The following is a 24,166-nucleotide window of genomic DNA, read 5'->3' on the forward strand; positions in this document are numbered from 1 at the left end:
CCAGGAGATTAAATTAAGTACCGATTTCGAGTGATCTATAGTAGTTTCGGTATCGAAAGAACAAATCAATTAAATTGTTGGGGGAAAAAATCAATCATCGAGGACGTTTCTGCATATCGATCAGTTCATTATCGAACAAAAGTATCGAGTGGTTGAGTATCGAGCAAATAGTTCAACTGTAACTTTTGAACTGAATGGACTTTCAAGTAATTATTTTGTGATGTGGGATGCCAACACACAAGTCATCACCCAAAATGGCCGCCCTCTAGCGGATGTCCAAGAAATTTGGATTTTGAGAAAAAGGTTTTGGATAATGTTTAAAATTCTACTGAATTGCCCTTGAACATACTTGGATAAAAATTCTTTCTGGGAGTTTCAGAATGATGACGTCACAAGACCGGAAGTTATTGTACGGAGAATCTGAAAATGATTAGCTTTAAATTTCCTCTTTTCAAATACAAATTCATCATTTTCATTCGTACCCAATATGGCGATGACTCTTGCAAAAAAAATATCAGTTAAATTGTATATATTATGCACATACTAACGCTGTTATACACTTAGAATGTTAGGTGTAATACAAACACATACACGTTGGTGCAATTTTTTCTATTTTGCGAAGTTCGTTTTATTTATCTTGAATAACGTCTAGACGAAATCCATTATCATTTGACACATACCGAAATATGATGTATTAATTCATGGTTAAACTGAAAAGGATGAATTTCATCATTCTTTTGGTTTTTTGTTTTTATACATGTATAATTCACAACTGGGGTTGACAATGTGTATATGACCGTGCACGGTCAACTTGTTTGTAACAAAAACAAAAGTCAAACGTCTTGCCTTTCCAGTTATATTTCACAAATCCTTAAAGGGATATGGAGATGAGTTGCATCGTTGTAAAAAGAGTCGTCTTGACTTCTCTGCCGGATTTATTACTCAAAAGAGGAGGAAAGAAATGACACTTGTTTGAGGCATGACCACCCCCCTCCGAATTTTCATGTTGAAATATTTCCGTTCAGGTCATACACCGTCATACAAGGAAATACATGGTAACAGAGGCAAACTTTTCAAATTTCCGATATAGTCGTCAAACACCCGAAACCGTTACAATGCATGACTGGGCCTCTTATTGGCCTATAGGTCCCCTACTTCAGTTTCTCGCACAATTCCACCTTGTCATGTCCGTTGCTACAATCTTCACGGATGTATTTGCATAACAAGCTACTGTAAACAATCAAATCAAAAACCCGAAGGTTCCATATTAACTGAGTACATCGATATACAGGAGAATAATATAGTGACTATAGTGGAGCATCAAGACCATTATAGTTAACGCACGCTTTCTACCCACATAGGATGAGCCAAAAAGAAAGTGACCTGGATTAATGATTTCCTTCCCCCTTAAAAATCAATTAAATTGGACACACAATCGATCGAAGCATATCAATCGAGCATATCATCTTACTTGAAAAAAAAATGAGTTACTGACATTGATCCATGCTACGAGAAGTTCTGCATACTTTACTAAAAGAATCCATTCTTACAGCTCTACAGCTGTCGATGGAATCCATTTGAAGCTATTGAGCTGACTGAAAGCTAGAGTTCACTGCAGGCGTTCAGATACAAATGAGATTTTTGAAATAATTGTTGTCAACTTGAAGATTGGGACATAAGTTTTACTGTCTGATTTTTGTGTTTTGAATGTGAGGATTTTGTCCCTGAAATAATAATGGTGATTTTTTTCTTCTGTTTTCCTACGCAAATTTTCGTTCATTCACGTAGGCAAGAAAACGCTCTGTTTTCATTGTATATGAAAGGTAAATGATCATTGATGGACAGCTGAATGTTGTTATGTTTGAAATAAGACATAATTTGTGAACATAGTACCCAAATTTTCACAGTTTACTGGTCAATAATATACACTTTATCCCTTTGTTAATTTTTATTAAATGGAGCGAGCCACACATTTTGTGAAATGTGTTTGTTGCATTAGGTCACTTTCTTTTCGCCTCACCATGTACGTGTACGTATTACATAGTAGTTATGTTTATTAAAACGTCAGGCGATCGAAACCTTGACGAATCAGAGTATAATGGACACGTTTCAATGGAAGTGTGTCATCTATTACTGAGCCCCAATTCCGCCAAGAATGTTGTCGTCATCTGAAAAAGAGATCAAACCAGAAAAAAACCGGAAATTAGAACAGAAACATGATTTTGTATGAGGTGAATAAAACACAAGACTTATGATAAATTCTTGGACAGAATTCGGAAAACTGGCGATTTGATCGGCTACTTTTTACTTCTCGTGACGTAATTTTGAGATTTTATTTGATCTGTCTAGCAACAGAACTACACTGCAATTAATTTGTTCTTTTTAATTAAACACCGGACATAATTCACAATTGCAGCGCTGGGTGCGTTATCGTACAAAAAAAGGACCTTCTGTATATGTAAACTTGCAGGTGTCAAATCCCGCATAAATTAAACTGTTAAAACGTTTTTACCATAACGGCAGACCACTCCAGCATCTTGGGTGTGGCCGCAAGTCGACTCCTCCCAGCACTGGGACGGGCAGTCGCCGAGCGCCTCCTCCGAGCCCTCACAGGCCACGCCTTCCATGTGGACAGGGCCGCTGCCCTGCCCGAAGTAGGCCCCCATCTTGGCCTCTTCAGCCTCGGAGAAGCCCAGTTCGCGGCATACCACGGTAGCGTCGTCGATATCCCACTTGTTGTCGCATATGGTGCCCCAGGTCTCGTTGCGGTAGATCTCCACCCGGCCGCTAGAGTTTGAGCCTCCCACCAACCGAATGGTGTCTAAATAAGGTTCAAGTAAAACATATTTTGGGGCGGTTCTAGCTTTCAAGAAACGGCCAGGAGGGTGGGGGTTGATATGAAGGGGGTGTGTGGTGGGGGAGTTGAGTGAAGGCATGCCGAAGGCGCACCCTACTAGGGGGTCCAGGGGCAGGCTTCCCGAGAGCTTTGAAATCTACGATAGTTTCTCCTGCATTCTATAGCAATTTGAGAATGGTTTTAAGAACGTAAGCGTTCAATTAATTATTTTTGGCCCATTTTATTAGTCAGCGGATGAACTGGAGGAGGGGGAGGGGCGGTGCAACTCCCGATCCAGCAGTGCATGTACATTTTATCGGGAATGTTTGGGGTAATGATCGGCCGAGCATTGTAACACTGAAGAGGCCCTTTGAGCTCCAAAATACCCGCGCAAACCAAAGGCGCCCCCTGAACATACATGTATTATGCGGTCACAATAGGAGGCCGCTATTTAGTTGGGGTGAAAAGAAAATAGCATTCGATCAGGAACCATACAGTAATGATATTTTTGAACAACTCTGATGTAACGCTGGGTAGTCAACGATAATTTGGGTACATATTCGGGATCCACCAATCGGTGTCGGTCGTATCGCCGGTAGGCCTGTATACCAATATTTGTGCGTATCGTATAACGCACATTCGTGATGACGTTTCGACCATCCGAGTTGCTCATAGTAACTAACCAACAAAAGAGCGCCCTCCTGTTGTGAACTTGAACCATAATTTTTCCAAAAGGTTAAGGGGAGTTATTGGGGTGATGTCGACGGCGATAACTTTATAGATCCATTTCAAGGAAGCCATCTTGGGAGGGTCAGTGAATTTGTTCGGTAGGGGTGTGTACCGTGTGTTTGTTTAGCCATTTGTTCATTTGTTGTTACCGAATTACTCTCCTATTTGTCTGGGTTCAAAGTGTCTATAAATGAGGATGATGATGACAATGATGATGAGAAGAAGAAGAGAAATAATAAATAACTCTTTTTGCCCCAATAGGGTGTCTTTCCCATAGACTTGTGCACAAACCTAAACTGTCACCTAACCCAAGTTCACCTTATGTTTTTTTCCACGAAATTTAGTATTTATACTAATTGGACCATGAGGAATCGATCTATATGGTTAGCGACGGCAAAATTCCTTGTCCTAAGGGTCGTTTTCATAAAAGGGCGACAGTTATTTTGTCGCCTCAATAAGGTGTATCGCCCTATTGTGGACGGAGTTCGCAAAACCTGTCTCCCTATTACAGTAATAGTAGTAATACAGTTATGAACAACTGAAACTGTTATTTACTTAGCTTGGGCAGGCAGACTACCCCGGCTACGTCGGAGTTGTTGCACTGCTGATAGGCGGTGCAGACAAACGGACAGTCAGCCAGCCTGCTCTCTGTCCCCTCACAGGCCACTTTGTTCATCACGACGGGCAAGTCGCCTGTCCCGTACTCCGATGCTTTATTAGCCTGGACTGCGGCGCCGAGGTCCAGCTGACGACACACGACGTCAGCGTCGTTGATGTCCCAGTCACTGGCGCAGACGGCTCCCCAGCTCACCCCTTCGCCGTGGTGGTAGATTTCCACTCGGCCGCTTCTTTCGTCGTCGCCGTCAACCAACTTAATCTCGCCATCATCCGGAACTGTAAAAAAAGGGCAAAATTTATTCAACTGATCTAAATTGGCTATAAAGCTCTTATTTTAAGCTGTAATTGTACCTCCGTAATTCGCATGGAGACTTGACTTATTGCCTATACATGTGTATCAAAAAGCACATAGAACACGAGGCGCCAGACTAATATATGTACATTGTGGTGTAGCATGATGCTTCGTCATACATGGATAGACAAGCCTCGTTAAGATGGTCCAAGACCAGTATATTAAATCCCAGACCGCCCTCGGACCTTATATAATGCAATTATATGGTCGCTTCCGCTCGTGCATCATCTTTTGAAAATATTTTGTCTTAAGAGGTTTGTTTAGGAAAGTTGTGCAATACACAACATCAAAAAATAAAACTATAAGCCTGAACTTGAATTTTCAGGAAACAATAAATTGTCTAGTTGAATGGCCTAATAAATTTCAACGCAACATAATGACTTCGTTCTTTGCATAGACTATAATCGTCTTGAATTTTAAAACGTTTCACCACTTTAAATTAAGGTCACCTGTGAATTGGGAGTGCGATTGGTCATGTGTGCTAAGTACGGTTTATAAATCAGGAAAATCTAGTTATTTAAGTATAATAAACGTTTTCTCTTTCTTTTCTTGTCATGATTTGTCTTCTTCAATTTTTTGCCTCCGGATCAACTATACTGCGCTTACAATTCAAATCTTATTTAAATGTTAATTTATAATAAAGATGGATTACTACTGGATTACTGTATTCAACTAGGCCTTAAATCCCGGGACATACCGTTATTTCGTTTTACCGTTTTGGATTTCCTCGAAAACAAAAACAGTAAACGAACCATTGACCGTTATGTTGTTTTACAGTTTTGTAAAACGGTCAAACGGTATTAAGATAAATATGGTTATTTCGTTTTATCAGTTTAGTAATTACAGCATAATGATCAATGATTTTTGTTTTCAGTTTTACACAAATAACTTTGAAAAACAGCAAAACGGTCAGTATTGAATACAGACTGTTTTATTCTTATTTTAGGGTCATAGTTAACAGTCCCTGGTACATTTTGTGGCGGTTGGCAAGGGGGGGGGGGAGGGTGGAGGGGGACCATGCCGTGCACGAAGAAGAGTGTTACCTCGGCATAATTAATGCGTGGTGTGATTCCTGGCGTAACCCTAACCCCCACCTACTGCGATTAAATGGTGGGGCTTAAAGAGTTGCAAGCAAGAATGGCGCTGGACAATTTCAAGGAGGAAATTTCAGAATGGATACAGGGTGGTAAGACGTATGAAGAAGTTGCAGATATTTTGAAGGAAATTGGACTTTGGCGCGGCTCATCAATAGCTAATATTCGCAAATTCTGTCGTGAGAACGACATAATTGTCCATGCAGGCAGTAAATCGATCACAAGGACACATTAACATTCCAAGGTGCATTGCTTAATTGCCAAACCTGAATCCAAAAATTGGTCGACAAGACTATTGACCGTTTTGTCATTGTCATGTTTTGTAAAACAACACTCTAAAAAAAAGCAACTAACCGTTTATCGCTTTTTACAATTTAAAAAAAATAACAAAAAGGTCATTGTTTTTTTGTGACTTAATACCGTTTGACCGTTTAACAAAACTGTAAAACGACAAAACAGTCATTGGTTTGTTGACTGTGTTTGTTTTTGAGAAAATCCAAAACGGTAAAACGAAATAACGGTATGTACATGTACCGGGATTGCCTTAATAGGGATCGTGGCTTTGTCACACTACAACTTTGATAATTGATTGATCACCACCCTCTGTTTTTACTGTACATGTTCCCCTATATTAACCTTGTATGATGATGCCCCTCTTCATTGCATCTGATGAAGTAGGTGTTGCTACGAAAGCTTATGCAAATTTTCATTCTAGTTAGGTATTTAAAGTGCTACCTTATTTTCCATCCCAATCTGCCGGACTAACACGACTTTTATTAGTCCCTTTAATACTATTGTGTTCCTTTAATTAATACAAGTAGTCTTAACAAGACATGCATTTGGTTGCTATTATTTTACACTGTGCATCTACAGGGAGCCAGACCAAGTTAGACTGCAGTTGATATTGTACTTAATTTGAAAAATGATGTTATCTACAAGACAAGAGAAATTTTTTTTTCTGCTGGTCCAAAAGAATCAGCCTCAATTGAGTTCCCCGTGTACCTGAGCGACTCACTGCGGACTGTCATGAATAAAAGTTATACCCTCAAAATATTCTATATTAGAGAATTTTGAGAGCCATAAATTTGGGAAATTGAAGAGATATGGCAATGAACCTCCGGCCCGGACTTGGGGCTTCCAATTCTGAGCATTTTGGATGCTATTGGGCTCGAAAGTGGCGCTATTTTGCCATGTTGTGGAGGAATCGTTTTTCAAGAGGGCGACTTTTCCGCTCTGGGGAAAATAGGGGTCGTCTACTTTGGGTGAGAATATAAGTCAATGGTCAACCCACCAAAAATGAAAAGAAACTGAAAGATGACGCATTGATCATCATTTGTCTGTGCAGCTTGAATCTGTGAGAGTTCTGAGTATTTCTAAAAGAATTTTGAAGTATGCGCATTTAGCACTAGTATCTATAGAAATTTTATTGCAGGGTTGCACCCTGTAGAGACTGACAATTAAAGATGGCCGCCGCGCATGCGCTTTGCCGAGGCGGTGTTTTTTCAGTGGGCGGAGCCTATGGGGACTTAAAGGTATCAACAAGGGCTGTTCCGTAACGGATGCTCCCAAATCGTAAGGGAGTCGTAGGCTATCAGCCGATTACAGCAGTTGCGAGTTGAAAAAAAGGGGGGGGGGGGCATTTTGAGCTTCAAAGTAGCTGAAACTCAATTAATTGTCATTGGGGGCGCTCTACAGCTAGCAGGCGCAAAAAAGTCACTATTTGCAGGCCACATGTTGACCTCGGATAATTTTTTTCTTTCATTTTTTTTCCAAAATAATGACTTTGGAGATTTAATGGTGCACGCCTGTGAATAGGCCAAAAATCCGTCCGCCGAGCTCATGAATAAAATTTATACCCTCAAATATTCTATATTAGAGAGTTTAATGAGAGCCATAAAATTGGGCAATTGAAGAGATATGGTAATGAACATCTGGCCCGGACTTGGGGCTTCCAATTCGGAGCATTTTGGATGCTATTGGGCTCAAAGGTGGCGCTATTTTGCCATGTTGTGGAGGGATCGTTTTTCAAGATGGCTACTTTTCCGCTCTGGGGAAAATAGGGGTCGTCTACTTTGGGTGAGAATATCTCAAAAAGTCAATGGTCAACCCACCAAAAAATGAAGAAAAAGAAAGAAAGATGACACATTGATTATCATTTGTCTGTGCAGCTTGAATTACCTGTAAGAGTTCTGAGTATTTCTAAAAGAGTTTTGAAGTATGCGCATTTAGCACTAGTGTCTATGGGAATTTTATTGCAGGGTTGCACCCTTGTGAATTATATTAGACCAGTTACTGGCTTCACGCACGCAAAATATCGCTGAAATGCGCGTAGTCTGGTTCCCAGACCAAATGATGCTGGAGTTCCGCTGAACTTCACGACTATCTAACGACTTGTCATCGAGTCTAGAATTATATGTGCTTGAGCCCACCTTGGCCCGAAGTTGACCAGCTTTACTACCCTTGCCTATTAATTTGCATTGTATAACATAATGTACCTTGACATCCGAGCACCTCAAATCTCAGAAAGTAGCCGCTACCTTGCCACTGAGATGGGAAAATGCGAATAAACCTCGCAAGGTTTACCATCGGGAAGGTGACATTTGTCGCTGCACCACTACTCACTCTGAACTGTAAGAGAATTGATTTCATGTTCAAAGGGAGAAAATATATTGAGTACGTTTGGTTGAGGTCTGTGGCCAAAGATCTCGATATAAAGTGCAAAACACTCAAAAGATGACTTGACGGCTTTTGAAATCGGTCATTATTGTCGAAAAGAAAATGTTTAAACTGTGTGAATGATTGACGTGTGAATTAGGCCTATGTTCAGTATTTCACTGCTCTGTGAAATCTTTGATTGTCCAGAAATCTTGCAAAATCGCAAGTCCCCTTCTAGATCCGTCACAGTGTGTGTTCAGAAAACCACTGACCGTGACAGTTTGTCCAACGTCGTTAGACAAGCTACTCCAGTCACCGGAATCCGCCGTCATGCTGTACTGCACTGAAAATGCCCTGACAAAATATGAGGAAGTGGAGTATCTGCCTTGCATGGTGAGCCCAGTAACTGCCGTGGGTTTACCCAGGTCGACCTGGATCCACTGCCCATAATATGTCGATCTCGGTCGCCACCCGTAGCTCCCTGATTGACATGAAAGGTATTGTAAGAGTCAAGTTCTTCAAAGGTTGTGCAGTTGCAAGTCAAACGTGTTTGGGTGAACTGCCCTTTGTTATCGTTCATCAATTGTGAGAAGGACTTGTGAGTGGGCTAGTCCGAGTAACTTGGACCCAACTCACCGCCCTTTAACATTTGGACATGGTCTGGCGATAGTAGGGTACAAGCTAATCCTTATATGCCGAGCAACACAATTCTGTCATCGACCCCAAAACCCAACATTGCCTAACAAAAACTTCAGATTTCCGGATCGTAAGTAAACTTCAGTACAACCATCTTAATTATCGATGTCTACTTGTACCTCAGGTGGCGTATCTTGTAATTTGTAGGCCATTTTGAGGGTGAAATCTGATGTTTTTTGTTGGGCAATGTTGGGTTTTGGGGTCAATGACAGAATTGTGTCGCTCGGCATATATGGATTAGCTTGGACCCCACTATCGCCAGACCATGTTCAATTGTTAAAAAGGCGATATGTTCGGTTCAAATTACTCGGACTATGAGTGGGCTTAAAATATAGCTTTGATCGGACTTGAGATGGATTTGTGATGGATTCGACTAACACTGTTGTGGAGTAAAGTGAAAAATATAGCGTCCATTGTGTAAACATTCTTTTTTTTGTTTCCCAATTCTGGTGAGGTGGACTTTAGGGGCAGGGAGAACACTGACCTCGGGCTGGAAGTGTGCAACCCATGCGGGATGATGCGGCCCCTTTCCCTTGATATGAACATTTGTCATTAATTGCCATTGTAATCATTTCCTCAATGACGGTAGTTTGCAGAAAGACTAACGCATTGTTTTTTTTAATGAGAGTATTAACAACACCCAAATCTTTAAAAATTAGCAACAGTGTGTTAACTTTTAGTCATTTGGCTAAATTAAAGCATAATTTTTTTTTTTATAACAGTTACCTTTGTCGGCAATACGTGTCAACGTGTTTTGCATACGATTCAGATCACTCTAAACAAACTTGTATAAACCCCGTTGAATAAAATATCGTTAAAATTGTGTCAACTACTTTTTTGGGATTTAGACCCAAACGCGTTTATAAATGGGAAGTAAAAACAAACAAACAAACAAACAAAACTCACCAACGTTAAGACGAGCGGCACTTGGGTAGTAATAGGGATGATTGTAGTAGGACGATGTTGTGATGCTGCTATCAGGGATAGCCCTGTTTTGCATCCCTAAAGGCCCACTGACGCAGGGTGCTCATGAAACCGAAGAAAAAATGCATACATTTATTACATTATTTTAATGACATACAATGATGTGCGATGATAATCAAATTATTTAGAAATATGTGAAACGTTTGTTATGTGCAGTGTACGATTGTTTTCCTACTTCGGATAATTCAAAACTGTGAGTAGTATTAAAATGTAGAAACTTTGTTTCTCATAACAGCGTCGTTTTAGATTGAACACATTTTTAAAGTTAAATGATGTGAATCTTAATCCCAGGTTAATATTATTTCTTTACAATTATGCATCGTTATGGTTTCTTTTCCGTAAGCCTGCATGCTCTCATTCTGAACTTACCGGATGTTCCAAAGTGTTCATCTCCATTGATAGGATGAGACATGCATGGTCCTTGAAACGAGAAAGTTCATGGATTACAGGAAAAACATAATTGTATTTTTATCTGTGGGGTAGCTATAGCAGTTCAACAAGTCATCATGTCTCTCCGTTAGTTAGTTAGTTAGTTAGTTAGTTAGTTAGTTAGTTAGTTAGTTAGTTAGTTAGTAACAAACGCTTTATTTGTTATAGTAACAATCGTTGCAGTTGTATATTGTTCCTACATATTTGGACCGCTTTCAACCAAACGTTGTCAAAAGTATCAGCAGCCGAGCCCCAACATGTCACATGACGAAACTGGGGTCAAAGGTCATCATGGGGTCAAGGCCAAAATAACGTCACATTCAAGTTCAAATGACAAAATTAGCGCTGTCAATCTCGTAATCGACACCACTGACGAAGTAACACCCAAGTCCACTTCAGTCCACTTCTGTGTTACTGCGTGAAAACCGCTTAATGGCAAATTTTGGTTTCACGAAGTATAACACTGAAGTGTGCGCGCGCCCATAGGACACTGGCACGAGCGATTTTCGTTTTCACAAAGTTACAACACTGTTACAGAAATATTATTTGGATAAAGACGTTTCAAAACGTTTGACAGAAATGTAATTAATCCGTATTCTTGTAGGATTACAGAATATTTTAATAAAAAGCCTTCAAATTGGTGAACTAAAGATGAGTGTTACTTCGTGAAAACGAAAATGACCGAGTCAGCGCATGGTGTACATGACTTCTTGAAAACGAAAATCACTCGGTTCTGTTAAATTCGCGCGCGTAGCGCGCACTCAAGTCCACTTGGGTGTTACTTCGTGGTGTCGCTGATTATGTTGGCCTAGGTCAAACATTAAAACAATATCATCGTGACCTCTTTGTATGACCTTCAGCTATAAGGTCAAAGGTCAAAGTAAGGTCAAATGCCAAGAGACATGTTAACAGTCATCCAATTATGCCAACCAACAACCGGTATGAACACGAATTCGTTGGCCCGCAGCTTCCGAGATCCGATCGAGATGGATTTGAATTGAAACATTGACTTTGTTAGCGATTAACTTGAAGGGGACAACCGGCCAATACTTTTTCACAAAGTCGTTAAGAATTTTCTTCAGATAAGGGTTTATTTGAGAAAACGTTGGACTGATTCGGGAAGATTTTACCACCAATGTTGATCATTTTTTTTACCTGCGTTGACGAGAAGTTGTGCAATTACGATTTTTGGTTTTATATATAAAGACAAAAAACTCAGAGTAGGAAGTTGGGCATAGGGTATGGACAATAACGCTGGTGTACTGTAGCCTGATGACATGCGCATCGTGACACTTCTATCCCTTCTCTTCACACAAATTACGATGTTTTTTTCTTGATTAATTTCTTATTTTTGTTGTTTTGTTTGAAAAACTAGAGATTCGCGTTTGTTGAATGGCAAACACGGGGTGATCGGGCGGGCAACTCTTTCATTGAAAGTACGTCCAGATAAGTTATAAATATTTTAATTTCAGAAAGAAAAAAAATCAATAACTTTTCAGCTTTCAGTGGAACCATTTGTTTTAATATGACAAAAAAATGTGTCCTTTTGCGTTTCATGAATTGTAGTATAAATTGTATTAGCACATACTCGTAATTTCCGTTTGATGACGTCATCAGTTAAATGTGCAAACACAATATTCATTAGTTCAGCGAGGATACATACAGGGTGAGTAATATTAAAAATAATATTTCATATTTAAAAAAAATATGTATCACCCCAGTAACAATGACTGGAAAGCCAATTTCATAAGCTACTTTTAGATGAACAAATTACTGAAATCGTTGTCACAAAATTGTCTTCAAACATCACCAGTGATAAAGCCTCAGTTTAAAAGTTAACAATATTCAACAAAGCTTTTTTTTTTACTCACCCTGTACAATGCATTTCTCTTGAAGTGAAACATGGTCTTTTTTTGAACGACAATCGCCTGTAATTTGGCACTTGATGACGACATAATGACGTCAGAGTTGTGTGGTGTGGTAGATACTGCTCCGGCAATATCAGATCCACACAGCGAACAGACTATATAGTTCCGGGCCCTGTAGGTATAAACTCCGATTGGTAAGGAGTTGGGGGGGGGGGGAGTCTACCCTGCAGGGCTCGACTTTAGCGGTAGCCCGCTAGCCAAATGCTAGTCAAACTATTCCTTAAGTAGACCGGCTGGCGAGTCAAACATTTTTGGGCTACAGCAAACCCTGCCTGCCGCACCCCAAATAATTCAGAATTTGTAAAATAATTATGCATTTTATGTCATACCTCACCATGGGCCGGGTTTATTGTTCGATGTCTCATTCAAAAGGGAATAACGTTCTTAATGCGGGTAACATTTAGAAATAGCAAGGACAGCACAAACTTAAAGCGGTACTTTCACTCTTCACTTACCAGAGAAAATAGTCAACAACAGAATCACCAGGATGCGGCTGGATGCCATCTTTGTACCCGAAGCGCAATTCTTCTTCATGTGCAAGAAAGTGTATAGATTAGACGTCGACCGATCTTCTGACAAGGAACGGCAGATATTTCAGCTTTTATATCATTGGCCTGTGTCAGTCATACCCTTGAAACCTAACGTGATCTATTTTAGTGTATATATGAAACCACTTTGTCAAACAACTCTAATATGCTTCAAACCCTCATGTATTCTTGTTGACAAGGATATAAATTGAGGAAATTTAAACTGAAAAAAAAAACAAATACTACGAAACCCCGCAGTTAAACAAAAAAGTATGGTGTATATATAAAGTGTCAGTCATGATAAATATAATGACGACGAATAGAATGGTAGACACAAATAATAAGCAAGAAGAAGAAGAAGAAGAAACAAATATAAAAAAAAACATCTAAAACTTAAAATTACAGCGAGCTTTTTCGATCTCACTGAGACGCCACACCGTACCACAATTACGGGTGCAACAGCGAGCAAAACGATCATTTCCAAAGCGACCACGGCTTATTTTTGAAAGAGAGGCAGAAGCCAGTTCAGCTTTTTATTATTGGCAAAATAGTGTCAGTCAAACCCTTGAAAACCAGCGTGATCTCTTTCAGAGTCATGAAACAAATTTTGGTACACAGTCTGTGTTGACAATGATAAATTGAGGACATTTCGATTGAAGTGACTTTATGAAATCGCGCAGTTTAACAAAGATATACAGTATGTGTTTTTTTTTATTTCCTGCTTAGTGTGTCAGTCATGACAAAAGTAATGAAGACGAATGGAAATGGTCAACACAAATAATACAAAACACAAAAAAAGACTGTACAAAAGATAAAATTGTATAACTGAAAGCATTTTTGGCACAAAGACGTAATATCGTACCGCCATCACGATAATATCCACGACGATTATGGGTTATTAGATAAGATCCTTGTATTTGTGTCCAATGTAAAACAGGAATAGGTCCGCGCCAAGATGGTTGCGGCAAAGATTTTTTTTTTTTTTTTGCATTTGGCGTGCTGTTTGAAAAGCAACAATGCCCACTAGTATCGGGTAGATCTCCTCCAAATGCCCCAAACTTGGATGAGCATCCTTTTGGCAAGCTGATTTACCGTAACTGACCACGTTACTACATAGTGGTATAAGATAACAGGCAGAACCCCCCCCCCCCCCCCGCCCGTGAATGTCCTTTTCCCACATACATCGTTGTTTAGCGCCCTCCACGAGACTTGTATGATACATACGCAGGTACATACATTGTAATTATTTTTCCCTCACGTTTTGGCGAGCAGTGCGATACGTCAGTTGACAGGGTCGTGATTTTGCACCGCTAAGTTGCGGGTTCGAATCACCGTTTTGTACCCGAAATTTTTTTCTTTTCCAACCTGAGGCTTCGGAGGATATTTTTTAAGGGAAATAAAGTTCGAATTTCATTACGTTCGAATTCATTTTTTTTTTCTAATTTATATTTTCTTCTCATGTTTTTAGAAAAGTAATAGCGTACACCCATATTACGCAATTGACCATAGCTTCAACTGAGAAGTTTCGATATTCGTGACAATGATATACTTTTTGATGCTTTAAAATTTCGATTTTCCATTCCATAAAAACATAGCACATGTCCAGTTCAGCGACGGCGGAGTTCAGCTGCAGCTGCAGTCCGTCTACCTTACCAACAACACAGCCCACTGGTACGGTATCTGTACTTAGGAATCCATCTTGAAACACGTAAAACAAGTCCATTCTAAACGGTGATAACATAGAGCTATAACAAAGAGCTCCATGGTGATAATAAGTATCAGCTCGTTAAAAAAAAGTCGCTTTTGTCGTGGCATAAAGAGGCGTAATGACTCCCACGACTCTTCGAGTTTATTTAGAAATGTCATTCGTTTTGGAAGAAACATGAACTCTCAACTTGCGTTTTCCTAGCGTGAGTGCTGCTTCATTTATTGAAACCAAAGGTAAAATACACATACACACCCACCCATTGCACACAGACTCGACCATGCACGGTACATCGCACGGGGATCGCCATCTTTATTTTCGTCGATTAATTTTGTTGTCGAGATTGGTAACGGACGCTCGAGGCGTGTATTAAGACAACGTACGTGTATACACAACACATGGTACATGTGCGGTATGGTTTTACCCGGATGCATGTACCGGGCGAAGGGTACCCCCCCGCTCCGACACCCACATTTTTTGTGTTAGTAATAACTAGCGGGATGCCGCGCTTCGCGCGGCACCCGCTAGATGGGTAGAGTTGACTGTTTCGTAATAATTACTGTATACAATGAAATCTCGATAATTTAAACTCTAATAACTCCAAACAACTGTTAAGTCAAATAAAGAATCATACCCTCTGCTGCACGCGAGGCGCGAGCCTATTTGGACTCGCCATCAGTCTCGCCTAATTTGTATTTGCGTTCAACGTGCGCGTACATAACGTTTCCTGCGGAGATTGTGCGAGGGTCCAGGACATATTGTCAATATAGGGGAAGGGGCTAGGTAGGGTAAAGGGTGCTAGTTGGAACGCCCAATTTCCGTAAAACCCGTCGACCATGTCACCAATATTTCCGGGGATGGGGAGAAACATTTCCAGGGATGGGGAGAAATGGTTTTTGTTCTAGAGGGGAGATGGTGATATTGAAATCGCTGATATTGTGGAGGTTTATGTTTGTGCTGGGATTCATACCGTTTAAATGTTTTAAATTGCGCGCCGATTAGGAAGGTCTTGCTGTCAACAGTTGAATGAAATTAAGTATTCATTGCCGACCGATTGTCTCATGCGGTGTCTCATTATATAAAGCTCATAAATAATGTTGTGCAGGAATATTGTCCAGTCAATTTGAACATTGAATTTTCAAGGTGCCAAACCATTAAGGACGTATACACCAACTGTACAATTAGGTAATTTAGATGAAACGCGGTTTGATCTTGGCCTATACAACGCCGTATCCATCGTTCTCACTACAGAGGAGAGGAGGGGGCAGCCAGTGGGGGTGGGGGTTGGGTATTGTGTGGGCGTCGCCAGAATTTTTTCTAGAGGGGGGCAAAACATATTTTTGCCCACAAAATGCCTGTTTTTCTCAACACATTCTCGATTTATCAGTTTTAGAGGGGGGCAGAGACATTTTGCTCCCCCCCAACCCATTAAATTTATACACCACTTTGACTTTTTTTTAGCTTTTCCGGGGGGGGGGGGAGTGCCCCCCCCCCGCGACGCCCATGCCTATTTATGTTACACCTGTGAATGGTCACTTATATTTCCGGGGAAGTGGGCAACAATTTATATTTGTTATGGTGAAGGGGGTGTTTCTTATGTATTAAGTAGAAGTTAATGTCATTATAGCAGTTGGTGTTTTCATTATGGTGATGGGGTTGTACAGCAAAGTATCGTAACACGTTTATTTGCAGAAGAGAGTAAAACTAAAAGAAAGGACATATTGGAGCACTTCATAATTATGTCAAGCACCACATGTAAAATGTATTTATTACAAAACTGTGAAAATGAAATCAGGTATACACACATTTTTTTTGTAATAATGTATTTGCATTCATTACTGTACAGGGTAGTACTTCGACAAAACTCAGGGGATATAATTGTAGTCAGTTTTCGCAAGGGACGTCGGTCCAGGCTTGTTTACCATAGGCACAAAAATTCCATGAAAGACTTTCAAGCAAGACGGCCAAAGATTATTGTGCAATTGCAGTTTTTTGTGTTAAATGCTGTAATCATAAATAATGACAGTGGCATTGTAAGTTACAGGGCAACATTTTTTAATGGGTGTTGGTGAAAATTCATGAGAAACGGAGGGGTATGCGATCATGAATATTTTGTTGTGAAATTTTAAGAGTGATTATGTAATTTGGTAATCAAAGACATTGTTTTGTTATCAAATAAGTTTGCCAGGATCGACACAGTCTGCTTGGCCAGTAATTATCGGGCAATCATTCCATCATTATTCTTGGGTACAACTAAGCCAAGGATATAATTTAAAAAAGGATGGACATCAAACAGCAGAAAAGAGTGATTTTTTTGCACTATTTCATGACTTCTAAAAATAAAATTATGGCTAGAAGGAAAATGTGTTTTGAATGGGTAAAGAGAAAAAGCAGGAATCTTGCAGTTGAACTTGAAAGAATAGGTGGCTTCGTCTTGAGTTGAGATTATTGCTTTAGGAACTGGTTGAAGCATGCACTGGAGCATGCTTGGAGCATGGTTGGAGCTGGTCATGTGATGTGGGTGTCATCGGGAGTCCTGTGTAAAGGAGTTAGAAAGAAAAGAATAACGACTAAGGTGAAGAAAACTTGCAATACCCCATTTATGCGGAATGCACTACTGAAGTACTAACCAAACATGCCAAACAACGAAACATGTCTTATATGTTGTATTTTTGTGAACCCCCCCCCCCCCCGCATATGACTTTATCTCAGCAGAACAGCAGAGACACTGAACAGTCATCAATGTATTAGTTTCCTCTTTATCCTGCTTGGGTTCATGTCTGTTGTCGAGTCATGTGATTTTCTGCCAGAGTGTATTCTCTAAGATCCACTATTCTAACTGTGTTGGTTTCAAGTTTTAGTCTTCGCCTGTATTTTTTGGTTTTTGGCCTGAGGTTTGAACTTGATCACGTCTTAAATTTTGATTTGAGGGTTTCTTTATTAAGTTGGTTATTGGTCTTTGATTTGCAGTAAATTAATTTTGTTTTGCCTATGAGTATGAAAGCCATTTCTTTAAAGGAAGTTTTTAGTATGATTTGCCGTGTTCTAAGATTACCACAAAGATTTAGTTTGCATCATTTGTATGGAATGAATGTACATTTCATGGCCTATATACAAATGCAGCAGTTTTTTTGTAGCTAGTACTGAGTAGTAGTAGTAGGCTATAGGCTTAGGACTAAAACAAACTAAAGCAAAATCCAAAAATAAACTACCAACAAAGCCCAATTGTGAAATCAAAAGTTGACAAAGTTCTACAAACATGTTCGGGTACATGTTCCAAGTGAGGCCTGTAGTTGCGGAGGTCATGCAGCATGCAGTAAATTGGCCACATTAAGCCTAGCTAAGTAAACACACGGCCAAACTCGGGCCGAGGCCTCCCCCGTACAACCCTCCCCGTACAACCCTCCCCGTACTACCACCAGACTATGCCATCATTGGACACTTACAAACTCACACTTTTCACAAACAACAATGCTTCTCAATGCCAGTGGCGTTCGAAAGAATACCACTTTTCTCAAACAAAAATACATATCATAAATGAGACTTACCGTTCTTTAAAAGAGAAAACTGGAGCAAGGAGGAACAGATACATCAACAACGCTGTGCTGTTGCATGCGCTGCATGCTCATAACGAACGTATACGTGGCACGTCAATTATCCGGCCCGTACGCTGCATGCTCATAAACGAACGTATACGACTTGGCACATCAATTATCCAGCCAGTACGCAAGATGGCGGCCGGCTCAATGGGGAAAGGAATTATGGGAAAATGGGGTGGAAATAGCCGGGCCCCGTTCCGCATCCCCCGCAGCCAACAGGCGCGATGGGGACAGGAGACCGGTCGGAAAAATGGCAGCGCCCCCGAATCATTTTCGTGATTGTAGTATAGATGTCCGCCTTGAATACGTACAGAGCCAGCTTGGTTAGGGGGTATGCACATTATTCCGTGTTATATAACCGACATACAGATCCTTGTCATTTGATTGGTGGAACTCACATCACGTGACATTTGTTATTGCTCCCATTCACGCCGCCGCTCAAAAAGTACTATCCGCCCATGGGGAATGGGAAATATTATAACGCCTCACCCACAGATTCTGTGTCTTGATTGGCCGAGAGCGAGTCACATGTTACTTTCTAATTTTGTTATCTTTCTGTGCACGGCCAAAAGTACTATGCGCATAGCAACCAAAGTACTATACCATTAGCAACCAAAGTACTATTTCCACGGCGCGGTATTTGTGTGCAAATGCATGCTGGTGTGCGCGTTGCGCGTTGTGCGTAGCGCGTATTATTCCAAAGAGAGCGCGCCGCAGACTTGGGTTCAAACATTTCGTGAAGGGGTAGATTTTAAGAGAGAAATACATTTTCCACCAATTTTGTATTGAAAATGAAGTTTATTTCAACTGTGTTCAGATTTAAATAATGTAAAATATTAAAATCAAGCAGAATCTGTGGGTGAAGTGTTATAAAACAAATAGTGAATGCTTTATCTCGTGGTGAAGTAAAACTAGCCTCCCTCGATGATCCATGGACCATTCTATTTTCCCTCGGCTTCGCCTCGGGAAAATAGAATGGTCCATGGATCACCTCGGGAGGCTAGTTTTACTACACCACTCGAAGCATTCAATATTTGTATACTATGCAACAGTTAGGATCATGACGCGGTATTTGTGTGCAAATGCATGCTGGTGTGTGCGTTCAGCGTTGCGCGTAGCGCGTATTGTTCCAAAGAGCAAGCGCTACAGCGTTGGATTCAAACATTTTCGTGAAGGGGTGGTTTCAAAGAGAGAAATACATTTTCCTCCAGTTTTGTATTGAAATAAAAGTTCAAACATATCAAATGACAAGGATCTATATGTCAGTTATATAAAACAAATATTGTTTTTTGGCTTTAAATTGTGAAATGGGAGGAATATTATCGCTCGGTAAAATCTGGACTTTTCCATTTCACTCGGCTTCGCCTCGTGAAATGGAAAAGTCCAGATTTTAACTTGCGATAATATTCCTCCCATTCCACGCTGAGCCATTCAATATTTGTATTTTATATAACCGACATACAGATCCTTGCCATTTGATTAGTGGAACTCACATCACGTGGCATTCGTTATAGCTCCCATTCATGCCACGGCTCAAAAAGTACTTATCCGCCCATGGGGAATGGGAAATACAACAGTTAGGATCATGACGCGGTATTTGTGTGCAAATACATGCTGGTGTGCGCGTTCAGCGTTGCGCGTATCGTTCCAAAGAGCCAGCGCTACAGCGTTGGGTTCAAACATTTTCGTGAAGGGGTGGTTTGGAAGAGAGAAATACATTTTCCACCAGTTTTGTATTGAAAAAAAGTTCAAATATATCAAATGACTATAAGGATCTATATGTCAGTTATATAAAACAAATATTGAGTGTCTTTAAATTGTGAAATGGGAGGAATATTATCGCTCGGTAAAATCTGTACTTTTCCATTTCACTCGGCTTCGCCTCGTGAAATGGAAAAGTCCGGATTTTACCTTGCGATAATATTCCTCCCATTCCACGCTGAGCATATAGTGTTAATGATCGTCGATTTGAACAGCCCCGATTAAAAGTATGGTACGATCCCCCCTCCCCCGCGCTTTTCGATTTTACGGAGGCCAAGTGTCTGAAGCAAAAAATGTCTACATATCAGATTTTTTGCCGATGAACCCCCCTGCGAAAATCCCTGGATCCGCCCCTAAAAGCAGAAACGAAATTTAAAGACATTGAACATTTTGAATGGCCCCTTTGTTACAACTGACAACTGATAATGTAGTAACCAACGGATAACGTATCACCAACCGATAATGCATCACAAATTGACCGATATTGTATCACTAACCGATAATGTAGCAAACATTGACTGATAGTGTAGTAAAATTTGTATCCGATAATGTATCACGTGTCGACGGATAATGTAACTACAAAATAAGTGTATCCGATAATGTATCACCTCGGAACGGATGCTGTATATATGGAGAACTAGGGAGCATTTGCTCACTCGCCACTAGTGCAGCTCTGTTTACGTGGGAAGACTGCCTCATATCTAGGCACTCTCAGCAAACTTTCGTTAATACGCGGAAAGTATGTTGGTTAAACTTACTTCCTCGCATCGCATCATAAAATATAGGTTTTCTTCTTTCAAATGAATATAATTTCTACATGGTTAAAGGCGAATAATTATGTGCACTTTTTCATTGGAAAACGGGTAACTCGGTGAAAATTTCGCGTTTCCTATGGAGGTCACGGCACATTTCGCCGACTTTTGAGGGTGCGGGTTTACTTCTTCGAACAGCACACGTGTGAACCCGGTCGCATACAATTACCTCGCACGGTTTCTGGAAGATAACACAATAAGCTTTCCATTCATGTAACAACCGTTTTGATTGGTTGAGAAGAACAAGGGGCACTTTTCTTGTCAAATCAGACATCGCTTTTGTTCTGAGGATCGACCTGCTGTTTATGCATAGTCCGGTCAACGCAGTGGGGCTGTGCAGGTCGCCGGGTCAATGCACCGTTGTGTGTGACCGCAGAGCATGCAGAGCTTTGATCTGCACATATGGGTGGCAAAGTTCTCCATAAAGTATCAAAAATCAACCGATTAAGTATCAGTATGGGGAAAAGGTGTACACAAATGTTTGTTTTATGTCCTATATATCCCGCCCCACTTTTTGACCGGGGAGGGGGTTTGTGCTATTGGATCACCCCCCCCCCCCATTATTTCGTATTTAGAGAAAAAAGGCAGATTTTGAGGTCTTTTTCAAACATTCCAACCGCCGAAATGTATTATATAGTACTGAGAAAGGGAGAAAAAGTACACAAAGCTTGAAATCCGCCGATACATCTGTATCATGAACAGCGCCCCCAGTGTCATGTGGTCTCCAGCAAGCCCCCCCCCCCCTCTTTTTGAATTTCACGGCCGAGATTTTTTTTTTTTTTAGCTATCCCCCATCCCCCAGTCCCCGGCACAGATTTACGCCACTGTTGCAAGGGCGGACCCAGTAATTTTCGCAGGGGAGGGGGTTTCATCGGCAAAAACTTCTGAAAATGTACACAGGTTTTTTTTCTCCGGACACTTGGCCTCCGTAAAATCAAAAACTGGAGGGTACCATATTTCAATAGGCGGCGCTGTTCGAATTCGACGATTATTAACACTGGATTACAGAATGGTGTACACATACCCCCTATCTAAGCTGCCTCCGTCCGTAATTTGAACAGGCAGACATTATACCGGTATGTTTTTTTGGGGGGAGGGTGTCACAGCTGGGGGGGGGGGGTTGACCCCTAAACCCCCTCCCCCCTGATCCGCGCCTGTGTTGGCCTCAAGGGTGCGGCAGGCTCGTGACGTTTGGACTGCAAACTGTATGGGTTCAACAAACTGAAGTCAGTGGGTGGACAATAACAAATGACGTCACAAGCGAACGGTGCCCCCCCCCCTTAAAACAAAAGCCGGTGCATTTGTACGGTACAGTAATATAGTGTACATGATTGTAGGACTTTAGCAGCACTCCTCTTTGAAAATATGGCACGAGCCCCCCCCCCCCCCCCTCAGTTTTTGATTTTACCATGGAGCTATGGGCTCCGTGCACAAGTGCCCCTTCAACGGCCAGAAACGGAGAGGGGGAGGACCTAGACTGGTTCCCGGTCCATCAACTGCGTATTTTGAATGATGCAAAGTTATTGGGGAAGGGAATAGTCTGGGATACCATCGCAAGTTAAATTGAACGTATGCGCGCCGACGTTGCCTGACGATCATGCGAAGACGCTGCGGCTAATAGCCCGGTTGGCACATTCTGGAAGTGGTTAACTTTGAGCGCGAACCAGTACATTACAGTACGCACATGCTACGCACATGGTGCTCTCAAAAGTGGTAAAACGCACCCTCTTGTGTTAGAGCATGGAGCCCATACGGAGGCCAAGTGTCCGGAGAAAAGAACTTGTCCACATTAATTTCGGCGCGGATGTGCGAGTGCGGTTACCCCCCCCCCCCCACCCGACATCAAAAGCTGGGTACACCACTAGCCTAGGCCCACTTGGAAGTAGAGCGTCTCCAAACCAGAGCAACTCCCTCCCAAATTAAAAAAAAATATTCTTAATGGTGAACTTTCCCGAGTGGGGACTCATCATAGTAAAGGCACTTATTAGACTTTAATTAATTTGCAATATTTCCACCTTTTCCAAATATACTGATACATTATCGGTTGATTGTTGATACATTATCGGTTGATACGGTATCCGTTCCGAGGTGATACATTATCGGATACAGTTATTTTGTAGTTACATTATCCATCGACACGTGACACATTATCGGATACAAATTTTACTACACTATCGGTCAACTTTTGCTACATTATCGGTTAGTGATACAATATCGGTCAATTTGTGATACATTATCGGTTGGTGATACGTTATCCATTGTTTACTACATTATCAGTTGTAACACCCTTGTACTGTACCGAGTTTGTAAAGAGTCCTTGTGTATGGGTGCGTCGTAGTTTCATATCATTATTGTGTGTGGTCTGTCAATAAAGTTTCGCTCTTCTTAAACGTCAAACTCCACAAAAGGTTGGTGAGACAAGACCAAAACGTGACACACGCAGGTTTTTATGTAAGGGGTGGGGGGGGGGGGGGCAAAGCCCAACCCGCCCAAATCCTTATACTTTCTCTAGCATATTCCCATTTTTTCCGAGGGTTGGGGGGGGGGCCGGGGGACTTTTGTCCACCAACTCCCATGGCATTGACACCTATGCAGACGCCCATTTTTGTTCAATGTGTATTAAAATGGTAAATATGACTTCATAACTCCAGTGGGGGCAGTCAATCTGTCAATCTGTCAATCTTTATCTGCATCTGTACGTACTTCCAACCAATAGCAGCCACTCTACTTCAGCGTGTGTGACCAACTTTTCAGCGGGTCTCATCTCAATATCGCTCCCCTTAAATGGAAAATAGGCCCTCGGTATTTCTTAAATAATGAAGACGTTTTTGTCATAAATAATCCGTTTGACGAGCTACGTATTTGCTGTTTCATTACTGCAACCTTTCAACTTCAATTTTTGTTTATTCTGGGCAAGATTTCCAGCACCTACTTGTTTATGTGTGACTGTCAAAATGGCTGATTATGATTGAAATGTTCAGTGCTTACTTGGTTTTACCTTTTGTTGTTGTAATATTTTAATCCCCCCCCGAGTCTAGCTTTGATAGGCTTACTTTTCTTGAGCCAAGTGTGTTCTTCTTAGGTTCGAGTATTGCGTGATTGAATTGTGTATTTGGATACGAATGAAATTAACACCTCAGTTGAATTCTCTACCAACAACGTCTTTGTACGAACAATGTAGACCACTGCCCTGTGCCTCTATATGCAAATTGTTTGATTTTTTTTAACCTGCATGGTTAGTAGTGTTGGTCCTTAATATTTAATTCTGCGTAAGTCGGCACGTGGATACACTGTCGCACCTGTTGTTGAATTGTTGTTGAACTTGGTCAAGTTATGTGGGAGCAACGCCTATGTAAGCATGCATAGCGTAACAAAGCCTTTCAAAAGGAGTAAAAATAGAACATGTTTTGAAAAAAAAGTCCAACTTGCAGCTGATATCCT

The 24,166-nt window shown here is 41.0% G+C and overlaps 1 protein-coding gene across 1 annotated transcript; it reads right to left on the minus strand.

The window, feature by feature from the left end:
* Window positions 1-1,688: 1,688 nt before the first annotated feature.
* On the minus strand, window positions 1,689-8,752 carry LOC119721758 (deleted in malignant brain tumors 1 protein-like). The gene is made up of 5 exons (XM_038191719.1): window positions 8,557-8,752; window positions 8,125-8,257; window positions 4,121-4,459; window positions 2,513-2,821; window positions 1,689-2,168 (listed from the first exon to the last, which is right to left on the minus strand). The coding sequence occupies exons 1-5, from the start codon at window positions 8,674-8,676 to the stop codon at window positions 2,131-2,133; spliced, it is 939 nt and encodes a 312-aa protein (XP_038047647.1). The 5' UTR covers window positions 8,677-8,752; the 3' UTR covers window positions 1,689-2,130.
* Between the last annotated feature and the right edge of the window lie 15,414 nt (window positions 8,753-24,166).

Source organism: Patiria miniata, unplaced genomic scaffold (assembly GCF_015706575.1).
Source record: "Patiria miniata isolate m_02_andy unplaced genomic scaffold, ASM1570657v1 HiC_scaffold_14, whole genome shotgun sequence".
Classification (NCBI taxonomy): Eukaryota; Metazoa; Echinodermata; class Asteroidea; order Valvatida; family Asterinidae; genus Patiria; species Patiria miniata.